The 19,289-nt window shown below is 39.1% G+C and overlaps 1 protein-coding gene across 7 annotated transcripts in view; it reads right to left on the reverse strand.

Annotated features, from left to right (window-relative positions):
- The window catches only part of LOC136873675 (uncharacterized), an 82,433-nt gene that overhangs the window by 10,858 nt on the left and 52,286 nt on the right, over nt 1–19,289 (reverse strand). For all 7 annotated transcript variants that reach the window (XM_067146784.2, XM_068228005.1, XM_067146781.2 and 4 more), the window contains exon 3: nt 3,410–3,632. In XM_067146784.2, the coding sequence (XP_067002885.1) occupies nt 3,410–3,632 (223 nt within the window). The remainder of the gene's footprint in view (nt 1–3,409; nt 3,633–19,289) is intronic.

A 19,289-nucleotide genomic window follows, 5' to 3' on the forward strand; every position in this document is an offset into this window, starting at 1 on the left:
CTTGGAAATTCCTTTGCAAAAACGTAAATTAATTACATCTCCATCGATGTACCGAATACGAGAAAAAACTTGAGCATAGCTGCTAATATCAGTGGACTATCAATCTGAAGTGAAGGCATTCACCAGGTTTCAGCACTTGTATGCGTTTTCTTTTGCCCTTTACTATAACTTCGGCTACCATTATCCTGTACTTTTCCAAAACATGTATCAAAACATTTATCAAATCACAGACATGGGTTTCAAATTTTTTTTTTTTGCTAGTTGCTTTACGTCGCACCGACACAGACAGCTCTTATGGCAACGATGGGACAGGAAAGGCCTAGGAATGGGAAGGAATTGGCCGTGGCCTTAATTAAGGTACAGCCCCAGCATTTGCCTGGTATGAAAATGGGAAACCACGGAAAACCATTTTCAGGGCTGCAGACAGTGGGATTCAAACCCACTATCTCCCGGATGCGAGCTCACAGCTGCGAGCTCCTAACTGCACGGCCAACTCACCCGGTGGTTTAAATATTAATGGTTTTACACTTCTTAACATAATCAATGCTAAAACTGTAAATATAGATTGCGCAATGATGAGCAGCCCGTCCTAAACCTGTAAATTTAAGTTTTTGTGCAGCGCTCACTTTGCTAAGCCCATAAAAATATGTGCAGTGACCAATCAGTTCAAATGTTGCACCAGGTGTTCAGGAAGTTCTAAAGAAGAGAGAGAGTTCCCTTTTCTTGTATTTATGTTAGGAGTTTGATTCCTAGCAACAATAAAATATACACCTTCTGTGCTTCCGACCATAACAACAAAAAGGTAAGCCGTAAACAAGGAGATGCCTTGGCAATGACGAAATTGAACAGATTTTAGTCGATGGTGGTGCGGCTAATGACTTTCTGGACAATGAAAGTGACTGTGAATAAGATGTTTGAGATATTGTGATAAAAAGTGACGACGAAAATGTGAACATTGACATCAGTGAGGAAGACGAAGGTGAAAAGATTAAACCTCCACCAGTAAAACGGAAATAAGAACATAAATAAATAAAGCATCATAACAGTTTTGGATTTCTGGTCAGTTACTCCAATACTTCACATTTTCTGTAATTCGGGTGTTTTAGACAAAATACTACGTCACGATTCTCCGAAAATAGACTGCTTTCCGTGTTTGTTCAGTTCTGCATCGGTACAGGTTATTGAGGAGGCTACCAATGAATATTACAAGAAGGTTTTAACAGTTTACCCAATTTCTACGACTTCAGAAGTAGAATGATGCTAATGTGAAAGAAACTTTCTGTTTTTTGCACTCACAATGCCTATGACAAGCTGAAAAAAACGTTGTGTGTGTCAACCATACGATGTAAGGTTGTGTGTGTTATATCTTGCTTTAAACAATACCACAGTAACGTCCATTTTTAGACTTTGGATATCATCACCATTGTCAATTTATGCTTAATTTCAATTTATTATCATAAAATTGTGATCGGTGGGGTGGAGAACTGGAACTAAGCATTGTGTATTTACTCTTTATTTGAAAATCATTTATTATAGTGTTTTTTAATATGTGTACTAGTTTATCTTTGGACAATATGAACATTGCAAGATGCAAGGAGTATTTTGAAGTGATTGCTGTATTCAAATTTATGTAACTAGAAAAAATGTAATTTAGGAAAACCTCAAAAATGGAACTTATGAACTTCACTGTTAACAATGCAAGAGTGATTAAGTGATCTGTATAACAAGATTTAATTTGGAAACATTTGAAAAATGTAAGGTGCTTTGGTTGTGAAACATCGTATACCGCACGTGCGGTTTCCCCTTGATGACATTTTTGTTGTTGTAATAGTAATGTTCCAGAACTGTAATCGCTAACTATCTTATAACCATATATGGTCATACAATTGAATTGGCCAAAAGTACGGGCGTTCCAATTGGCCAAAAGAAACAGGAATCTAGTGGAAATTACAGCCTATTGGTGGATTGTGATCAGGCCATTTCCGGTCTTCTGCTGGCTTTGCAATGTGATCGCAATTCTCGGCGTCATTTCCATCTGACCGTCCCAGAGTGCAGATGCGCTCGAGGAGTTCCTCTCAGGAACTCCAGCTTTCCGCAGTAAGTGGTATTTTCAGGTTATTTTCAATGTTCTCTGATTTCGTTTGATTTAATTTAATTTCTTTGTGTTTCGGTATTTTCTTGCTTGATGTCATTTTCAAAGTTTTAAATTCAACGTGTCGGAGTTTGCCCTAGATTCCCCCTGTTTGTAATTTCAAGTCTTTCACCTGCTTTTTTTAATCAACAATCCATTCATTTGTGTTTTTGGATTCAAAATTGTATCCGTTTGTCAAATGTGTTAAGTATCAGCTGCTCTGTCATTTAACTTTGTTTCTTGTAATTTTTCATTTGTTTTTTTAATATAGTTGTGCTAGAGGGTGATTCTTGTAAGTCTTTTCTCCCCCATAATGCCATACCTCCCCATGGACCTTGTAGGGATCCTCCACCTTCCACAATCCTTTCTTAGTTGTCATTACTAGGCTTATAAGTTCCTTTGCGCTTGGTTCAATTTTGCGTATTGATAGCTATCGTCACGTCTCTATATTCTGATTTGAAATCACCGCCACTGTGTCTTTTATTATTTCCCTATACATTTTTCATATTAAGTGTCAATAGTATTATTATTTCCACGTTCATTTGTATCAACATAATTATTTTGTATTATTTTTTAAAATTTATATTATTTATTTGTGTACGCGCTAGAAAATAAACGCTACAAAAATGTCAGTTACATTACTAGTAAAACTAATTTTCAACAATCGCATATTCTTGGGGAGAAAATAGCATAGTGGGAGTACGTATACATAAAAGAACCTAGCATTGAAAGGCTTAATATTAATCATTCATTAAAAAAAATTTAAAATGTTATTTGATAGAATCTGATTGTGTTCTCTCAAGAATAAAACGTGTCATTCTCTTTTTAATTAAATGGTTTCTTTTTCGGGTATAATCTGTTGTTAACTGTTGTCTTTTTTAGATATTTTCTACTTTATTCTATTTTATTTTATTATAAATTAGTCATAACAAACTAAAGAACCTACCAGTTATAGATAAACTTGAGTATTTTCATTGTGGTGTGGTATTCTTTTGTGATTTTGGCCATGTTTAAAATGTACATTAAAAAAAAAAAAAAGAAATGTACAATGCTAATTAACATCACTGTTATGTTTGTCTTCAATGAACATTTCAAAATGTTTAGTGCATATTTGCATGCATATTTTTAGTGCATAATTATGTACCTGATTTGTCTAATGAAAGTACCATGCTTCTAGAACAACCATACAACATTAGTCTAAACAGCATACATCAAATCTCCTACAATCTAAAAACGAATACTGCATCACAAAGTCATCTTCACGACAGAAATTCTTACCTTAGACACAAATCTCTTGCCAGGATACTGATGTACTTTCCCATCTTGGCTGTACGACACCCTTTGGACTTTGTCTAGAAATTCAACTTCTTTTGCCATTCCCTGTTCCTTAATATCAGAAGCAAGGTCTTTCAGACTGTCAAGAAGCAATCTAGCTGTAGGAGGTGTCAGACTCGTTGCAGGGTAGCCACATAACATGCAGTACAGGTACTCATACAAAGCCCTAAAAACAATAAAATAGGTTAGGAAATGTCCACAATTTGATTAGAAGGGCTCAGACATATGATGAAGTAACTACTTTTGATATGGATGATCACATTTGAACTACACTGTTCTTGGATGCTTTCTGAGTACAAAGTAATAAGGAAGAGGAAAGAATATCCATGGACCAAGGCATTATCGCTACTTTAAAGAACTACAGGTCATCTCTGTTGCAGCAGTTAGTTGAGGTAAATACTGATATTCCAATATTCTGGAAGGAATCTAGCTTATTGCATGCCCTTAATACAGTTAACAAGTCGTGGGAAAAAATTAACACTACTATGCTCACATGACCATGGAAACAAATTCTAGGTGAAGCGCAGGCAAATGCTGGCTTTGGTGACAATATTTTTTAACATACAAGGTATTCTCGCTACAATTACATCATTATTGCAAAACCTGGATGAATGCCAAGATGCAAAAGAAAGTGACATAATTGAGTAGTTAGACATCCATAAAGACTATTATAGTTTCAGACATGAAAGTGAGGATATGTACAGAATTTGACTGATGGTGAGGAAGATGAGGATTCAGATGATGATGAATGTGGGAGTGACACAACAGAAGTCCCGAAAGTTTGATATCTAGACAAGCTAAAGTTTTTATACACACACACACTTATGTCATATAGAAAAGAAAGATGTTTTGTTTTCTTGAGAAATTTGTGGTCAAAAATTAGAAAAGCAAAGGATTATCTAAGAAACAAAAGTGATGACAGATTTTTTTAGACATTAATATTTGCATAATCCACATTGTATTTTGTAAAATAAATTTCCTCTACTGTGTCTTACAATATAATGTAAAATGTTACTATTACCTATTACATGGACATATTCAAAGAGTTGATATAATTAAATACCTGGGAGAATGGACCCAGTTAAATGGACTCTATAACACAACCTGCAAAGAGAGACTGAAAAAGATGGGCATGGTTTATAAACTCATTCAACACACGGTTCCAACAAACGAACGAACAAACACAAAATAACCTATTGTTGCAGTAAAAAATAAGGCACTATACAACTGTAATTAAACCAGAGGTATTATATGTATCAGAATGTTTAATGTTGAACAAAAGAAAGGAAAACAGGAAAATTTTGGGACCCCAAAAGAATAAAAAAAAAGAGAAAAAATTAAGGCCTCTACCGCAATATAGAGAAAATTACTCACAATTAAAAGACGGAGACTACAATTTTATGGTCACCTTTACAGAATGAAAAACAGACTAACTAAAAAGAACTTGAATTACATTTCCAAATTAAAATACAGAACCGGTCGGGTGGAAGTGATATGATGTGATCTACAAAGACTGAAGACCACGGATGACATAACTAACATGGCGGACTTCTGCCGACAAATCACTTTTGTGGATTTTTCGCTTTTGCAAATTCAACATCAACCTCGGAGAGTGTTATCAGAGGAACACAGGCAGGCAATCAACCGACATATGAAGAAGTTCTGGGAAGAAAAGAAAAACTTTGTACGCTAGTCTTAGGTTCCAAGTGGTCTATAATTAGCCAAATTCTTTAATTTAAAAATATATTTAGATTTTAAAAATAGTAGAGTAAAACTTTGTTAGTGCGTTCCCCAATAACACGTCCCGCTTAGCACATCGTAATGTCGAAATCCCAATTCTCATTGTACTAAATCTAGATAAAAATACCTCACTCACGTCGCGAATCTTCGCTATCACTGCTTAGGACATTCACATTTTTTTCTAGGCCTGAACATGTTATTGGTCACCTCTTGTGAAAGAAACGTGATATGCAACTTAGGTAAGAGTCGTCGCCACACTTGCATGATTACAGGAAAAGGTGCTAAATTCCTGAAATTCACAGGGCAAGTTGCACCTTCGGGAACAAGCCGTCAGCCTCAGGAATGTTCAGTTTTGCTTGCCAGTTAGCAGCAAGATGGCTAAATAACACAGTGAGACTGTTTGTGTTTGTATTTCACATTCCATTCATAAGTTAGAAATTTACTCTGTGTCGAGTGGAACAGTGAAGGGTAGCAAATATATGTCACGTGAGAGCCTACTTGTGGATACCAAAAAAGTTGTGAAATTTCTTACTAATTTCTTAAAAAATTAAAAACTGTCAGAAAGTGACTAGCATCTGAATCTAAAGCGTGGAGGTGGCACAAATGCTGAAACTTGCAACTTCGAGTTTTGAATTTATCACTCAAGTTGGTTGAAGTTTTGTCGGATTCAAAATGGCAGCCAAAGTCGTTCCTAGCAGTTACACATCGTCGAGTGTAACCTCCAAATAACTGTTTAAGAATGTGGCCAGAAAATAATGTTTAATAACGATGGTTCGGATGTTAAGGAAAGTCAGATTTTTTTCCTGAGCTCATTTTACCCGAAATCTGAAAAATATATTTGAATGACGGGTCCCTGACCACGTTTAAAGCAATTTGATGTTGCCTATAAATGCATATTTCGGCCATTTTTATTGTTTTGGTCATATTTTGCTCATTTTTGTGATATAAGGTCATATTTGGTTATAATTTGAGCTTTTTTGTTTAAATTGAGGCGTCGTTAACAAGGAACATATGATCTGCATCAAGTTTCAAACACAGGATTTCTGAATAGTGTAGTAGATATATATTTTTCTTTCTTTTCCCGGAACAGGCAGGTAGCAGGTTTAGAAGACCTGATTCCAAGAAGGCGCTCCTCTACGGACGTCTTCTAGCACATCTTTCTGGACAAGTCAGATTGCGACACTGTACACGTAAGGTCACGGAACATGACGACAGTGTGTTTCCGCCTCTCAATAGGATGTCACTCCAGTAGATATATTTAGCTCAGAAGCAATTAGCAAACAAGGAAATGCCATGTTATATCTTGCCCAGTTCTTGCTTGCAGGGTCGAGTTAAAGCTCCCTAGCTTTTTCACTACCAACAGATTTCAACAGATTGGTCACACTTGTAGTACTGCAGTGAACCCCATCATGCCGAAAGTGAAGTGTAGTGAAGCTGTAAAGTTAAAAAAGTATGTGAAAGAGTTCGGTGAAGAGACGTTCAGTAGTGACGGAACAATTATTTTTTGTAAAGCATGTGAAGTTACGGTAGCAGCGATAAAGCGATTTAATGTGCAACAGCACTGCACTACGGCTAACCACAAAAGCTGCGTGAACCGAAAGTCTTCTGAACAGAGCAGGCAAGCTCTTTTATTTGATACAGCAAAATCTTTGTCAACCAAACTTTCCGATTTCTCAAAACACCTGTGCAAAATGTTGGTATCTACCAATATTCTGCTTAACAAAGTGAACAACGAACACTTCTGAAAATCCTTAACTAAATACACAACACAGTCGATCCCGGACGAGGCAACATTGCGAAAAAGTTATTTGGCCTCCTGTTATGAAGACGCACTTCGAAAAATTAGAATTAGTGTAGGCAACAATAGCGTCTGGGTATCCGTTTATAAAACAACAGATGTTTGTGGTAGGTATGTTGTGAATGTTATAATTGGCACGCTTCTCGTGGATCATCCGGGCAATGTATATTTACTTCATTCGGAGGTTTTAGACGCAGCTAACCATTCCACAATTGCAATACCTTTTGAAAATGTCATGAAGCTTTTGTGGGATGGTGACGTTAAGCGAGAACGAATCTTGCTGTTACTAACCGATGCTGCACCATACATGGTGAAAGCAACAAGGGGACTTAAGGTACTTTACCCAAAAATGGTCCATTTAATGTGTCTTGCTCATGGATTGCACAGAGTTGATGAAGAAATACGGCAGAATTTTCCTGATGTTGACCGGTTAATATCAAACGTCAAGAAAATTATAGAGATCTATCAAAAACTATCTCTCGCCTAGAAACTGCTGGTTTAGAATTACGTGTGAGAGTTTGGGATTAGTAAAGGACATAGTATCCAAAGTAGAACAAGCAAGAGGTACAGTGTCAGTTGCGCTGAAGAACAAACTTAGTAAGGTGCTGAGTGCAAATGAAGGATATACAATAATGTGCAGAATTGGTGCCATTTTAGAGGGTAATGGATCTGGTTTAGGTGAAAACGACCTGCAGCTAAACAGCAGTGAACTGACTATGTTTAAATAAGCTTCTGTGACATCATGTGTCATAGAAAGGAGCTTCTCCCAGTACAAAAAAGTACTGAGCGCGACCTTCGAAGGAGATTTCGACAGCCTGAGAATGCACATGGTCGTGATGTGCAATGCTGGCAAAGAAGAAGATTAAGAGAGGTGTGTACGATTATGAACTCAATAAACTTCCTGTTAGGCAGTGTCTTCTAACTTACACTGACAGATATCATAAAGCATGCTAATACTTCGGGGGTTTTTGTTTTCTTTTAGGAAAACCGAGCAAGAACTGCATCTCAAGGCTATGATACTGAATGAATTTTGAAAATTTTAATGTACTGTAGCTCTCTGTCAGTTTGTATGATTAAATGTGTCTGGTGTATTATCGCTGATCACGTTTTGGCACTTAAGACGTTTACTGTATGTTAGTTATACTCTACCTATCCCAAAAATTCATATCATATTTTATAGTTGTTTAGGTCATATTTAGCTAGTTTATAGGGCATATTTGCTTGCACATTTTGTACTTCCTTAGGTCTTAAACTTCCCAACCCTATTAATAACCCACTGGTCCAAAATAAAAGGCTTCTACTTACATTTGTTTTAGAAAGAGTGTGATCTGCAATAACTGATATTTTTATTGGCCCCCATCCATGTTTTCAGTGTAGCCAACTGTTGTTACTTTATAAGCACCAGCGGAAAAGGTTTTCATTTTTTTTCTTGTTCTATCATGTTTTTTTACACTTTTTAATACTTTTCTGTCATCTTTAGAAATGGAAGATATAGTTTTCACTGTACCCTTCGATACACAATGTAAAATGACCTCATATTGGAAAAAATCAAATCCAGTGTTTCCATATCCCTGTTGGATAGTTTTTATTCATATGTTCAATAGTACGTTTTCTCGCTTAACACGTTCTGTTTCCTCGTCCCCTGCAGAAATATCTTAATGAGGTTTTACTGTATACAGGGTGGACGGTAACTGATGCACCAAAGAAAAACTAGTAAAACAGACCTTAGGGAGAGGATCATAACATCACAAGTTACAGGTCTGTAGCTTGCAGCATTCATGAGGAAAGTCGTGTTTTGGGAATTGCAATGCAGCAACTGGTAGTAACTACTGATGATGCTGCTGAGGTAAGTGTGCAAGTGTTTAAATTGGTTGCGGCGTGCAGTTGTACCTTCAAGGTCGAGCGTCCAGAGGCTGGTTGGATTCTCAAATAGCACCACCAAAGGTTATGTGGCAGTGCCAAAATGAGGCAAAATGAGGAGTGAGGTAAAGTAATTTGCCACTGCTTTCCTCCCTGGACCAGAAAAAAGCAGCACGGCTGACCCTATGAACTTTCATAACACTCAGATGCATTAATAATGCTACGAATGACATACCGGTAACTCAGGACCACCCATACTCCAAGCAGCTTCCATATTGTCATAGCCATGGATAAGACTGGGACTTAAATGGAAGCTATATAAAATAAGTTTTGTCTGTAGATTGCATAGAATTAAAAAAAGAATGGTATTTTTGTATCTGTTGTATCCACAGTAAGAAGGAAATGCAATTTTTTATTTTAGTCATCTCTGTCTGTATGTATGCGCAATACGAGAAAATAGCAGAACAGAATTTAATGAAAATCTGCATGTAAAGTTGAGAAATAAAGCACTGCACTTAAAGCCTATAAATAATTTTATTCATGTTGAGTTTATTTATGCTAGTTTAAGGGAAGGCCTAAAATTCAATTCTTGAATATCTATGTTATTAATAGACCTGTCAATAAATACCACATAACAAAAGTTATATAAAAAACAATTTCAGATCATTTATGTTTTCTATAACTTTACCATAATGTCCATGATAACAGAGGTATTCATGAATTTAGACTTTTATTTAGATTGATGCTTTCACGGTCTGTAATTGTAGACATGTAATAAGCTTTTGGGCTTTTGCCGTGTCAAGAAAACATGGTGAAAATCCCTGACCTGGCCGGGAATCGAACCAGTCTTCAGAAGTAAATCTTGTCTGGTCATGAGGAAGACTTCTCTATTAGAGAAGATGCAGAGCAAAGTTCTCTGCAAAACAAAGAACTTCACCTTGTTTTCTTGATCGCAAAAACTCAAAAGCTTATCATCATATCGATAATTTAGACTTTTGTCAATCAGTCCATATCAACACCAAATCATAAGAAAATGGGTGAACAGAATTTAATGAAAATCTGTATGTAATGTCGGAGAATAACGCACTACAGTTTAGGGAAAGTTTAGGGAAAGACTAAGTTTAATTCTCAAATATCTATGTTTTAGTGGTCCTATCAATAAATACTGCAAAATAAAAGTTATAGGGAATAAAATTTCTGATCACTTATGTCTTACGTAGTTTTACTGTATTGACTATGATACCAGAATTTATGAATTTAGACTTCTGCTGTTTAGCTCATACATTTATTTATTTTTATTTATTTATTCACGAAGCACAAGATACAGCTACACTGAGCAAATTTCACTTGCACTGTCAACAGACTATTTAACAAACGTAAACTTTCATAATAAAATATAATAAACATAACAAAATATAACAAGATCAGGTACACATCCTACTAATAACTGTCCAAATCGAAAACCATAGAATGTCCATGTTCATAGCCAAGTCGTCGTGGGTCAAGATGGCGGTATAATCCCTTCACATCAACTTATCTTTAAGATACTATTTACACACCTCTCAAATTCACTTTTATTTGATGCTATATCAAGCTCTTGTCTCCTATTAATATTGTTAAAGAGTGTTGGGAGGCGGATTAGGAAAGATCGTTGAAGTATTGAGTGCTGAGTGTGGGGAATGTGGAGAAGGTCTTTGGTTCTGGTGGAACGGGAAGGAACGCGGAGAGAGAAGAGAGAAACAAGATGTTCCGAGCGGTAATGTCCATTTAAGATCTCGTGGAGGAAACTCAGGTCAGCTACCTGTCGCCTGATGTGCAACGGTGACACATTAATTGCCATTAATACCTGCTGCGTAGGCAGATTTCTGAGCTTGGGGTTTCTGTTCCTTACAATTGCAGCAAAGAAGGACACTGCTCTGTCTAACTGCTTAGTATTGGAGGGGGCGGCTGTTGTCCAAATCGGAGAGCAGTAGTTTAAGAGAGGTCGAACGATCGTGAGGAAGAAGTGACGAAGAGCAATGGGGTCAGAAATTTCTGTGAAGCGATAGAGAATACCTAGTAATTTCATAGCCTTGGTTGTATATGTTTCTATATGGGTCTTAAATTGTAATTTTGTATCGAATATTACACCTAGGTCACGCTGTTGCGTAACCACGGTGATGGGCTTGTCGAGTAGGTAATATGATGTCGGTAGAGGAGATTTACGCAGTGTTATGGTCATGTGGCTGCATTTTTGTGGATTGGGGATAAGTTTCCAAGTACGGCACCAGTTCGAGAGGGCATTAAGTGAGGACTGTAGCAGAGCTGCATCTGCTGGATTCCTAATCTCCCTAAATATCTTGCAGTCGTCAGCAAAGAGTAGGGTATTCGCTGTTTCGTTGAGTTCGGACGGCAGATCGTCCATAAACAAAGAAAACAGCAAGGGGCCAAGAGTACTGCCTTGTGGGACACCGGAGGTGACTGGTAACCATGAGGATGAAGTGCCTGATATTACCACTCTCTGCCAACGGTTATGTAGGAAGCCAGCAAGAAGTGTCAGGAGACTGCCATGTATATTAAATCGTTCGGAGAGTTTATGGAGCAACAGAGTATGGTCAACAGAATCGAAAGCTTTCGAAATGTCTACGTAGCAGATGTCCAGCTGTGATTTAGCTGCAATGGCGTGTGATGCAAAGCTATGCAGAGTGGCCAGGTTTGTTAGGCAAGAGCCACCTGGTAGAAAACCATGCTGCTTGGTTGAGATATACGGCAAAGTGAATGCGAGGAGACGCTGGTGTATAATTTTTTCAAAGATAAAGGATAGTGTGGGGAGAATAGAGATTGGTCGGTAAGATGAAACATTAAATTTGTTGCCTGATTTGAGAAGTGGAACAATATTTGCCTGTTTCCAGGTAATAGGAAAATAGCCCGCGGCAAAACATCTGTTAAATAATTTAGAGAGAGGGACGCAAAGAGTGCTGGCAGTATTTTTTAGGAAAAGAGGACCTATAGTGTCGACACCGGTAGCTTTGTTGGTACGAAGAGTTTGAAGAAGGTTATGAACTTCACTTGGCGTGGTAGTTATGCTTGATAGGGTTCTGTTTGAAGCTGTACCAACGGGAGGGAGCGGTTGGTTTTGTAAGGGAGGGGAGAAGTTGGAGAAGAAATACCTGTTGAACAGTTCATTGCGATCGGCGCCATCTGCTGTTGCATCGTTGTGGTTCACGCTGACAGGAATCCGCTCCGTCTTTCTCCGTGTGTTGATGAGACTCCAGTAGCGCTTGGGATTGCTGCGGACGTTTTCAGTGACAGTGTTTACGTGTGCTTTGTAGTCTCTTCTGATCATAAACCTCGCGTGGCGGCGGATTTTAACGAAGGTACTGTGAGTGTGTGGGTTAGGGAAGTCTTTCCACAGGCGCCAAGCTCTCTTCTTATTAAATAGTATCAGTCTGGTCTCTTGTGATATCCAGTGTTGATGTTTGCTAGTAGTATCCCGTTGTGCAGGTACGAAGTCTTTAATTGCAGCTTGCAGCCAGTCGTACAGCAGGTCAAGAGCCGATTCGATATCAGCTATTTCGAGCAGACTCCAGGGAAGGCATTCCAGGGCACGACACATTGCAGGCCAGTCGGCACGGCGCCAGATGTAGGTAGGGCGGTAGGATGTCCTGCTGTGAGGCTTTGAGGAGGGGTGGGGAAGGAGGAGTGTAGCATCGAGGGACTGGTGGTCGCACAGGAAAAGGTTTCTGCCTGGGGTTATTGTTTTAAGTTCTAATGAGGAGAGTATGAAGTCCAGGGTGTTGGGTCCACGGGTTGGGTACATATTAAACTGTTTCAGTCCGAGGCCATTAATAAAACTGTCTATAAAGTATGTGTCACAGTTGTTAGCTGACAGTCCGGTAGTTGGAGAAGACCACTTTATAGACAAGTTAAAGTCGCCCATTAAAATTACTTCACCATGAGGGAGAGCTGCAATGACTGAGTCCAGGCACTGTTCAAGGTCACTGAATGGGCTGTTTGGTGGTCTGTAGTAACATCCCACAAGTAAAGGGCGTCGAGGAAAGAGTAGCTCCACCCACACTAACTCACAGTTCCGTTCGAGATCTGTCCTTCGTTTACATGGTAAAGCACTGTTCACTGCTAGCAACACCCCACCACCTAGAGTAGCGCGATCACGACGGAATATGCTGTAATTAGCACTGAGTGGTAGTTCACTGTCACTAGCCCAGGAGAGCCATGTTTCCGTAAGTCCAATCACGTCAACTTCTCTTAAGTCTGGCAGGGATAGTTCACAATCAGACAACTTATTGTTTAGGCTTCGCACATTTTGACAATAGATGTTTATGTCTGTTTTCATTTCACAAGTGGTGGGACCGGGGTTTAAGTGGACATCTCCAGCCAGTAGTAGGAGGCAAAGCAAGCCCCTAATCGCTGAGCGACCAGGCCTAGGCTTGTCCGGCTCCGAGCCAGTAGGGAGGCGCCTATAAGTCTGGAAAATGGCGCATCCAGTCAGAGAGAACGCCGGAATGTAGTAGTTTCTCTCTGCTAGTAGCCATTCAAAAGGAGAACTCACTTTTTCACTTGCACACACCGATTCCTTAACTCGAATAGACCCGTGCAGAGAACCGTAAAGCGCAACAACTCTGATTATTACCACACAAACAACACAAACTGCAGCAGCACTAAGCTTGCGCGTGTCTCCTCCAGCCGCCATCTTGACCGGAAATGGAAATATTATTCAATTGTGTTCATTAGTGATGGTGGTGGTTTTGTTGTGATTGCCTTACGGTGAAAGAGCGTGGTCACCAGCCAACATCAACTAGGAATATTGTGAAAATGATTATCAGAATGAGAAAAAATTGTAAAAGAGCAATTGCTTGAAGAATACGACAAGGAGGAGGAGTCATGAAAGGAGGAAGAAAGACTCCCTTTACATTACATGTGCTAATATCACAGAGTCGGAAGAAAACTAATTATCGAAAGTCCATAAAAACTGATCAATATTACATTGACTTTTATCTGTTGTGATGTGCTCTGTCTTTTCTGCTGCTACTCATCTTCAATAGATGGGGTTCTTGCTGCATCCCAGGTAGAGCAGAATGCCTGAATGTTGGTGGGAAGTAGATGGGGGGTTAGATAATCCCTTTCTTTAGTATGCCACTCCTCTGGTTCATACATGTTCTGATAACTACTGTTACATGACACAGTGGTTCATAATGGCATATCTGCCAAGTTTACAAAACCAAAAATCAGGAGATAATGATATGAAAATCAGGAAAAATCACGAGAAATCACGAGATACAATTGGTCAAAACTGCTTATTCTACATGTCTAACACAATACAGGAGTACTATGGTACATATTACAACACCTATTATTTCAAAACCCGACTGTTGGTATACGAGGCTACAAGGCTAAAAATGGCATCTCTATTCCCTCACAAGAAGTGAGTGAGTGAAATGATTGGTCTCTGATAAGCCTTCCAAAAATAATATGAACTCATGCCCCACATGTGTGAATCAGTCCTGCCATTACTTAGCAAATGCATAGATTAATATATTGCATCATGCGCCCGTGAGATTATGCAAAGTGCAATGCTATTTTTATCAAGTCATAAATTAAAATTTGCCAGAATTGTCTCTAAATGGCTCTTAAAATCTCTAGAAAAGTCACTAGTCACTATTTTTTAAATTCTGTCACTAAATTACTAAAAAAGACTCCAAACCTAAGTGACTAGTCTCTAGAATGGACTAGACTGATGTGAACGAACATAAACATAGCACACGAGAAAAAGAGATTGACAATTGATATACATGTCACGATATACCGGTTTCAATAAATATTGCACATTCACGCGCATTTCTCGTATTAATAAATGTCGATATTTCATTTGAATGCGGCCAATGAGGGAAGGACTTCTGGCCAGTAGCGTACAAAGCTGAAATGGCAGGATTTGAAAACACATGTTTGAAGTTCACCAAAAAATAAGCTAAAATCGGGAGAAATAATAGAATAATCAGGAGGCGGGAAAAACTGTCAAAAATCGGGAGTCTCCCGCCTAAATCGGGAAAGTTGGTGTGTATGTAATAGTATTCCAGCTATTCAATCACTGATATGAGGTGCCGACAGGAATGAGGAGTGTGCGCACTTAACGGAAAACAGCATGGCAGTGTTCACCGTTGTCTGTGGCTGGGTCATTCCAGCTCTGGATCTTGGCATAGTTAGAACGCCAGCATAGTACTGTTTTTTAAAGTGGGTAACTGTGCCTTTTAGTGTAATCGAACATTTCATTATACAATGGATAAATCTCACAGAGATTATAGAATCATAAGCCCAATAAGCCATGTTCTCAAAATCTTCCTGAAAGTAAATCATGCAAGAATATACAGCAAATGTGAATCATACATAGGTAGCACCCAGTTTGGTTTCTGTAATGGATTTGGCACCAGAGAGGCATTGCTGGGGATACAGGTTTTGGTGCAAAGATGCAGAGATATGTCTGTGGATGTATTATTATTTTTCTTCTTCTTCTTCGTTTTGCCTCATGACTGAGGCGTCATGACTATCATAATATTCAGCCCTCTAGCCAATGAACCATACTCCACCATTCTTCCCTATCTAAAGCTTTCAATGTGGTTGCTCTGAGAGAACTCTGTAGGGGGCCGTTCACCACGTCAATCCATCGTACTCGTCCTCGTCTGATTCCCTGGACTTTGCCCTCAACAATCAGCTTTTGAAGACTACCATCTCGGCACATTATATGTCCAAAGTAGCGTACAATCCGCTGAGAGACCTTACACGATAGACAAACTTTTATCTGAAGTTGGTTCAGGATTGATGTGTTCGCGCGATGAGCTGTCCAAGGAATCCTTAACATTTTCCTCCAGCACCACATTTCAAAGCTTTCTATCAGTTCATGATCACGTTTGAGGATGGTCCACGTCTCTGAGAAGACTAGAGATTCAACGTACTTCTTTTCTGTATTGATGGTGATGTTATCTTTCCAGATCTTCCGCAGATGATATGTGGACAGTTGTTGTTCTTACGATCAACAATCATGACTTTGGTTTTCTGTCGATTTAGGTGTAATCCAATTTCTAGGCTTGCTTCCTCTACTCTCTTGATCAGCTCTGTCAACTCCTCTTCAGATGATGCTATCAAGGTGGTGTCATCAGCAAATCTCAAGTTGTTGATCTTGCATCCCCCAATGGAAAACCCTTTGTCCCAGCCATCTAATGCAGTTCTCATTGCTTGTTTTATAGATTATGAAAAAACGTTCACCCATGTGAAACATAAAACATTGCTGCATATCCTACATGATATTGGTATGGATGGTACAGATATACAAATTATTGCCAACCTGTACTGGAATCAGACCGCATCACTTCAACAAACACCTGTGTTATTGAAATAAAGCAAAAATTAGGGCAAGGCTGTGTTCTATCTCCACGCCTCGTTGCTAATGTGATTACAATAAACAATCTGTGATATGTAGATGATACTGTTCTGCTTGTGACATGTGCTGAAGATCTGCAGACATTACTAAACTGTGTGGTCGAACACAGTGCTACAGCAGGTCTGCGTTTAAGTACGAAAGAGACCAAAGTAATGGTCATAAGCAAAAATGTCATTCAACCTGTTAACCTGACAGTAGCTGGCACATCACTGAAGCAAATCCAATGCTTCAAGTATCTCAACAGCATACCTGACCAAAGCTAGTACAATGCTGTTGAAATTAGGTCCAGATTGAACAAGCAAGGACTGCATTTGAGAGAGTGATCAAACTTCTTTGTAATAGGGAGTTTACAATCAATTTCCATCTCTGCTTATTTCAGTGTTATGTATTTTCTGTCTTACTTTATGATCCCAAGACCTGGACCCTAACAGAGAACACTACCAAAAAACTTGAGATGATGTCTACCGACACCCGCTCAGAATACCATGCTTATGCTTAATTCCTGTTGTTCCTTGTGGAACACAGGACATCAACAAAGCACTTCCACCTGGCCCTGTTGACAGCCAGCTTCTTTACCTCACTCCAGGTCTTGCCTTCTTCCATCGCTTCCAGGTGAACAGATCTTTGCCACGTTTGCTTGGGTTTCCCTCTCTTCTTTTTACCATGCGGGTATGTATCTCTTAAGGTTGGTTTTACACAAAAAATAACTCATGGAAAATTTTTGTTCTATACCTTTTTTTCCAATACAGTGAAAAATAAGGGAAATATCAGCAGCAGTCATGTGAAAGCTTAAGTCCAAGCACTGGTAACTAACTCTATAAACTATAAAGAGAGTTGCTATGGATATCGTTCTGGTAATGTTTTAAAGGCTTTGTACACCATGTAGTCTTTTATATCGACCCTATACTTGCAGGCATACCAACTTTCAAAAGTAAAAAATCAGGAGAAATTTGGCAGTGAATCGCGACGTATTACGACACATCACTGATGGCAGGACTTGTACTAATTCATTATAATTTAATACATTAACAACTCTATTTGACCTACATATATATTTTTCATTATTTATATGTGAACTAAATACTGGACATACCTGAACTTTAGGAACATGTGACTTCTCATCCTTCAATATGCTTAACATATTATGACTAGTTGTTGTTCAACACACCTGTAGCTGACTTAGCCCTCTTCAGAAACTCGGAATTAAATTTTTGCACAAAGCACTTGCCTTGCTGAACTGATTTTAAGGTTAAAAGTTTCTCCAAAGTTTGTTCAGGCAGCAAGAATCTGAACTGTGCTTTTGTCTTTGTGACTCTGCTGAAATCGTTTCACATTCTGCACTGCTGTGTGGAACTGATAAAATAGCATCACCTAAGAGTGTCTGTCATATTTAAGTACACCATGAGCTGATTTCATCTGACCTACCAATGCCCACTGAACATCAATTCTTCCTTTTGCCAGGTCTGTTTCTCCGAGCTGAAAGTTACAGAACTGGGAGTGCAGAATATCAGTTTCTTTATCTAAATGATCCTTTTCACTCTTCAGAATGTTAATGAAAAATATAAGGCTAGAAAATGCCTTACTTACAGCAAAATATTAATAAAACTTCATCTTGAATGGAAATTCGTGTACCATGTAGTCACATGATGACGAGACGATGATGATTGTTGTTTACAGGGGCCTAACATCTAGATCATCGTCCCCTAATGGTACAAAATGAGACAAAATGTAATGACAATTTAAAAGTCCAAAAACATCCACTGAGCAGAATTCCAAAAGTGATGACGAAGAATGAATGGGTGAATATACATTTAAAACAATCAGTGGATTACACCCGCAATGTCCCAAATTACCAGAAAATAAAACAATAGTATTACTGACCAAGGGACTGTTTCCTAAGCACAATCCTGAATTGATGAAGTTTGTTGTCTAAAGGGGTCTAAATTCCAGGTCATCAGCAACTCATGAAGTTACTTATCGTTAGTAAAGTAGAACCATTGTATTTGCCATGTTGCGGTATTAATCAAAAGTAGTGTAGACTCACGGCATTCCACACATTATGGTACTACTCACAAGTAATGTAATACGAGGGTTGAACGCAGACCAATGGTGTTTCTCACATTGCGGCGCCACTTACAGGCAACGCAAACCTAGGGTGTACCTCACATAGGTGTACTATTCCAGGGACTCGTACTATTCTGTGGTGTTCCTCACATAGTGGGTACTAATGACAGGCAACGCAGATCGATGGCATCGCTCATATATTGGTACTAATCACAGGCAATACTCAGACCCGTGATGTTTGTCACATAATGGTTCCAATTACAGGCAACGTAAGCCCGTGGGGTTCCGCACGTAGTGATACTAATCGTCGTCTGTTTGCTAATTGCTGAACGTCGTACCGACACAGATAGGTCTTATAGCGAGGATGGGACAGGAAAGACCTAGGAATGGGAAGGAAGCGGCCGTGGCCTTAATTAAGGTACAGCCCCAGCATTTGGCTGGTGTGAAAATGGGAAGCCACAGAAAACCATCTTCAGGGCTGCCGACAGTGGGGTTTGAACCCACTATCTCCCGGATGCAAGCTCACAGCTGCGCGCTCCTAACCGCACGGCCAACTGTCGTCAGCTGTAACTCGATCCGAGTATGTACAACTTCTTCCTGCACAAAGTGAGCAGTTCAACTCAGTTTATGGATGTGTTTGCAATGACTAAACGTACTAATCTTGGCATAAAACATATGCCCACATAAATCACACTGATGGATGCAGGAGGGTGGGGTTGTAATTGACGGAGTTTTCTTGCTTGTCACTTGGCAACGGTCCATGGCACATTCTTCCCTTGTCTGTATATTTATACTAGTTGTCTTCATGATGTGTTTCAGCTGGTCCTTAAAACTCTTAAGAGGGGCTCCATGAGGTCTACTGCCGGAGTAAAGTTCACCATAAAGAATTTAGCAGGGAAGACTGGTATCACTCATGCGGTGAACATGCC

The sequence above is a fragment of the Anabrus simplex genome, chromosome 5 (assembly GCF_040414725.1).
Source record: "Anabrus simplex isolate iqAnaSimp1 chromosome 5, ASM4041472v1, whole genome shotgun sequence".
Taxonomy (NCBI): Eukaryota; Metazoa; Arthropoda; class Insecta; order Orthoptera; family Tettigoniidae; genus Anabrus; species Anabrus simplex.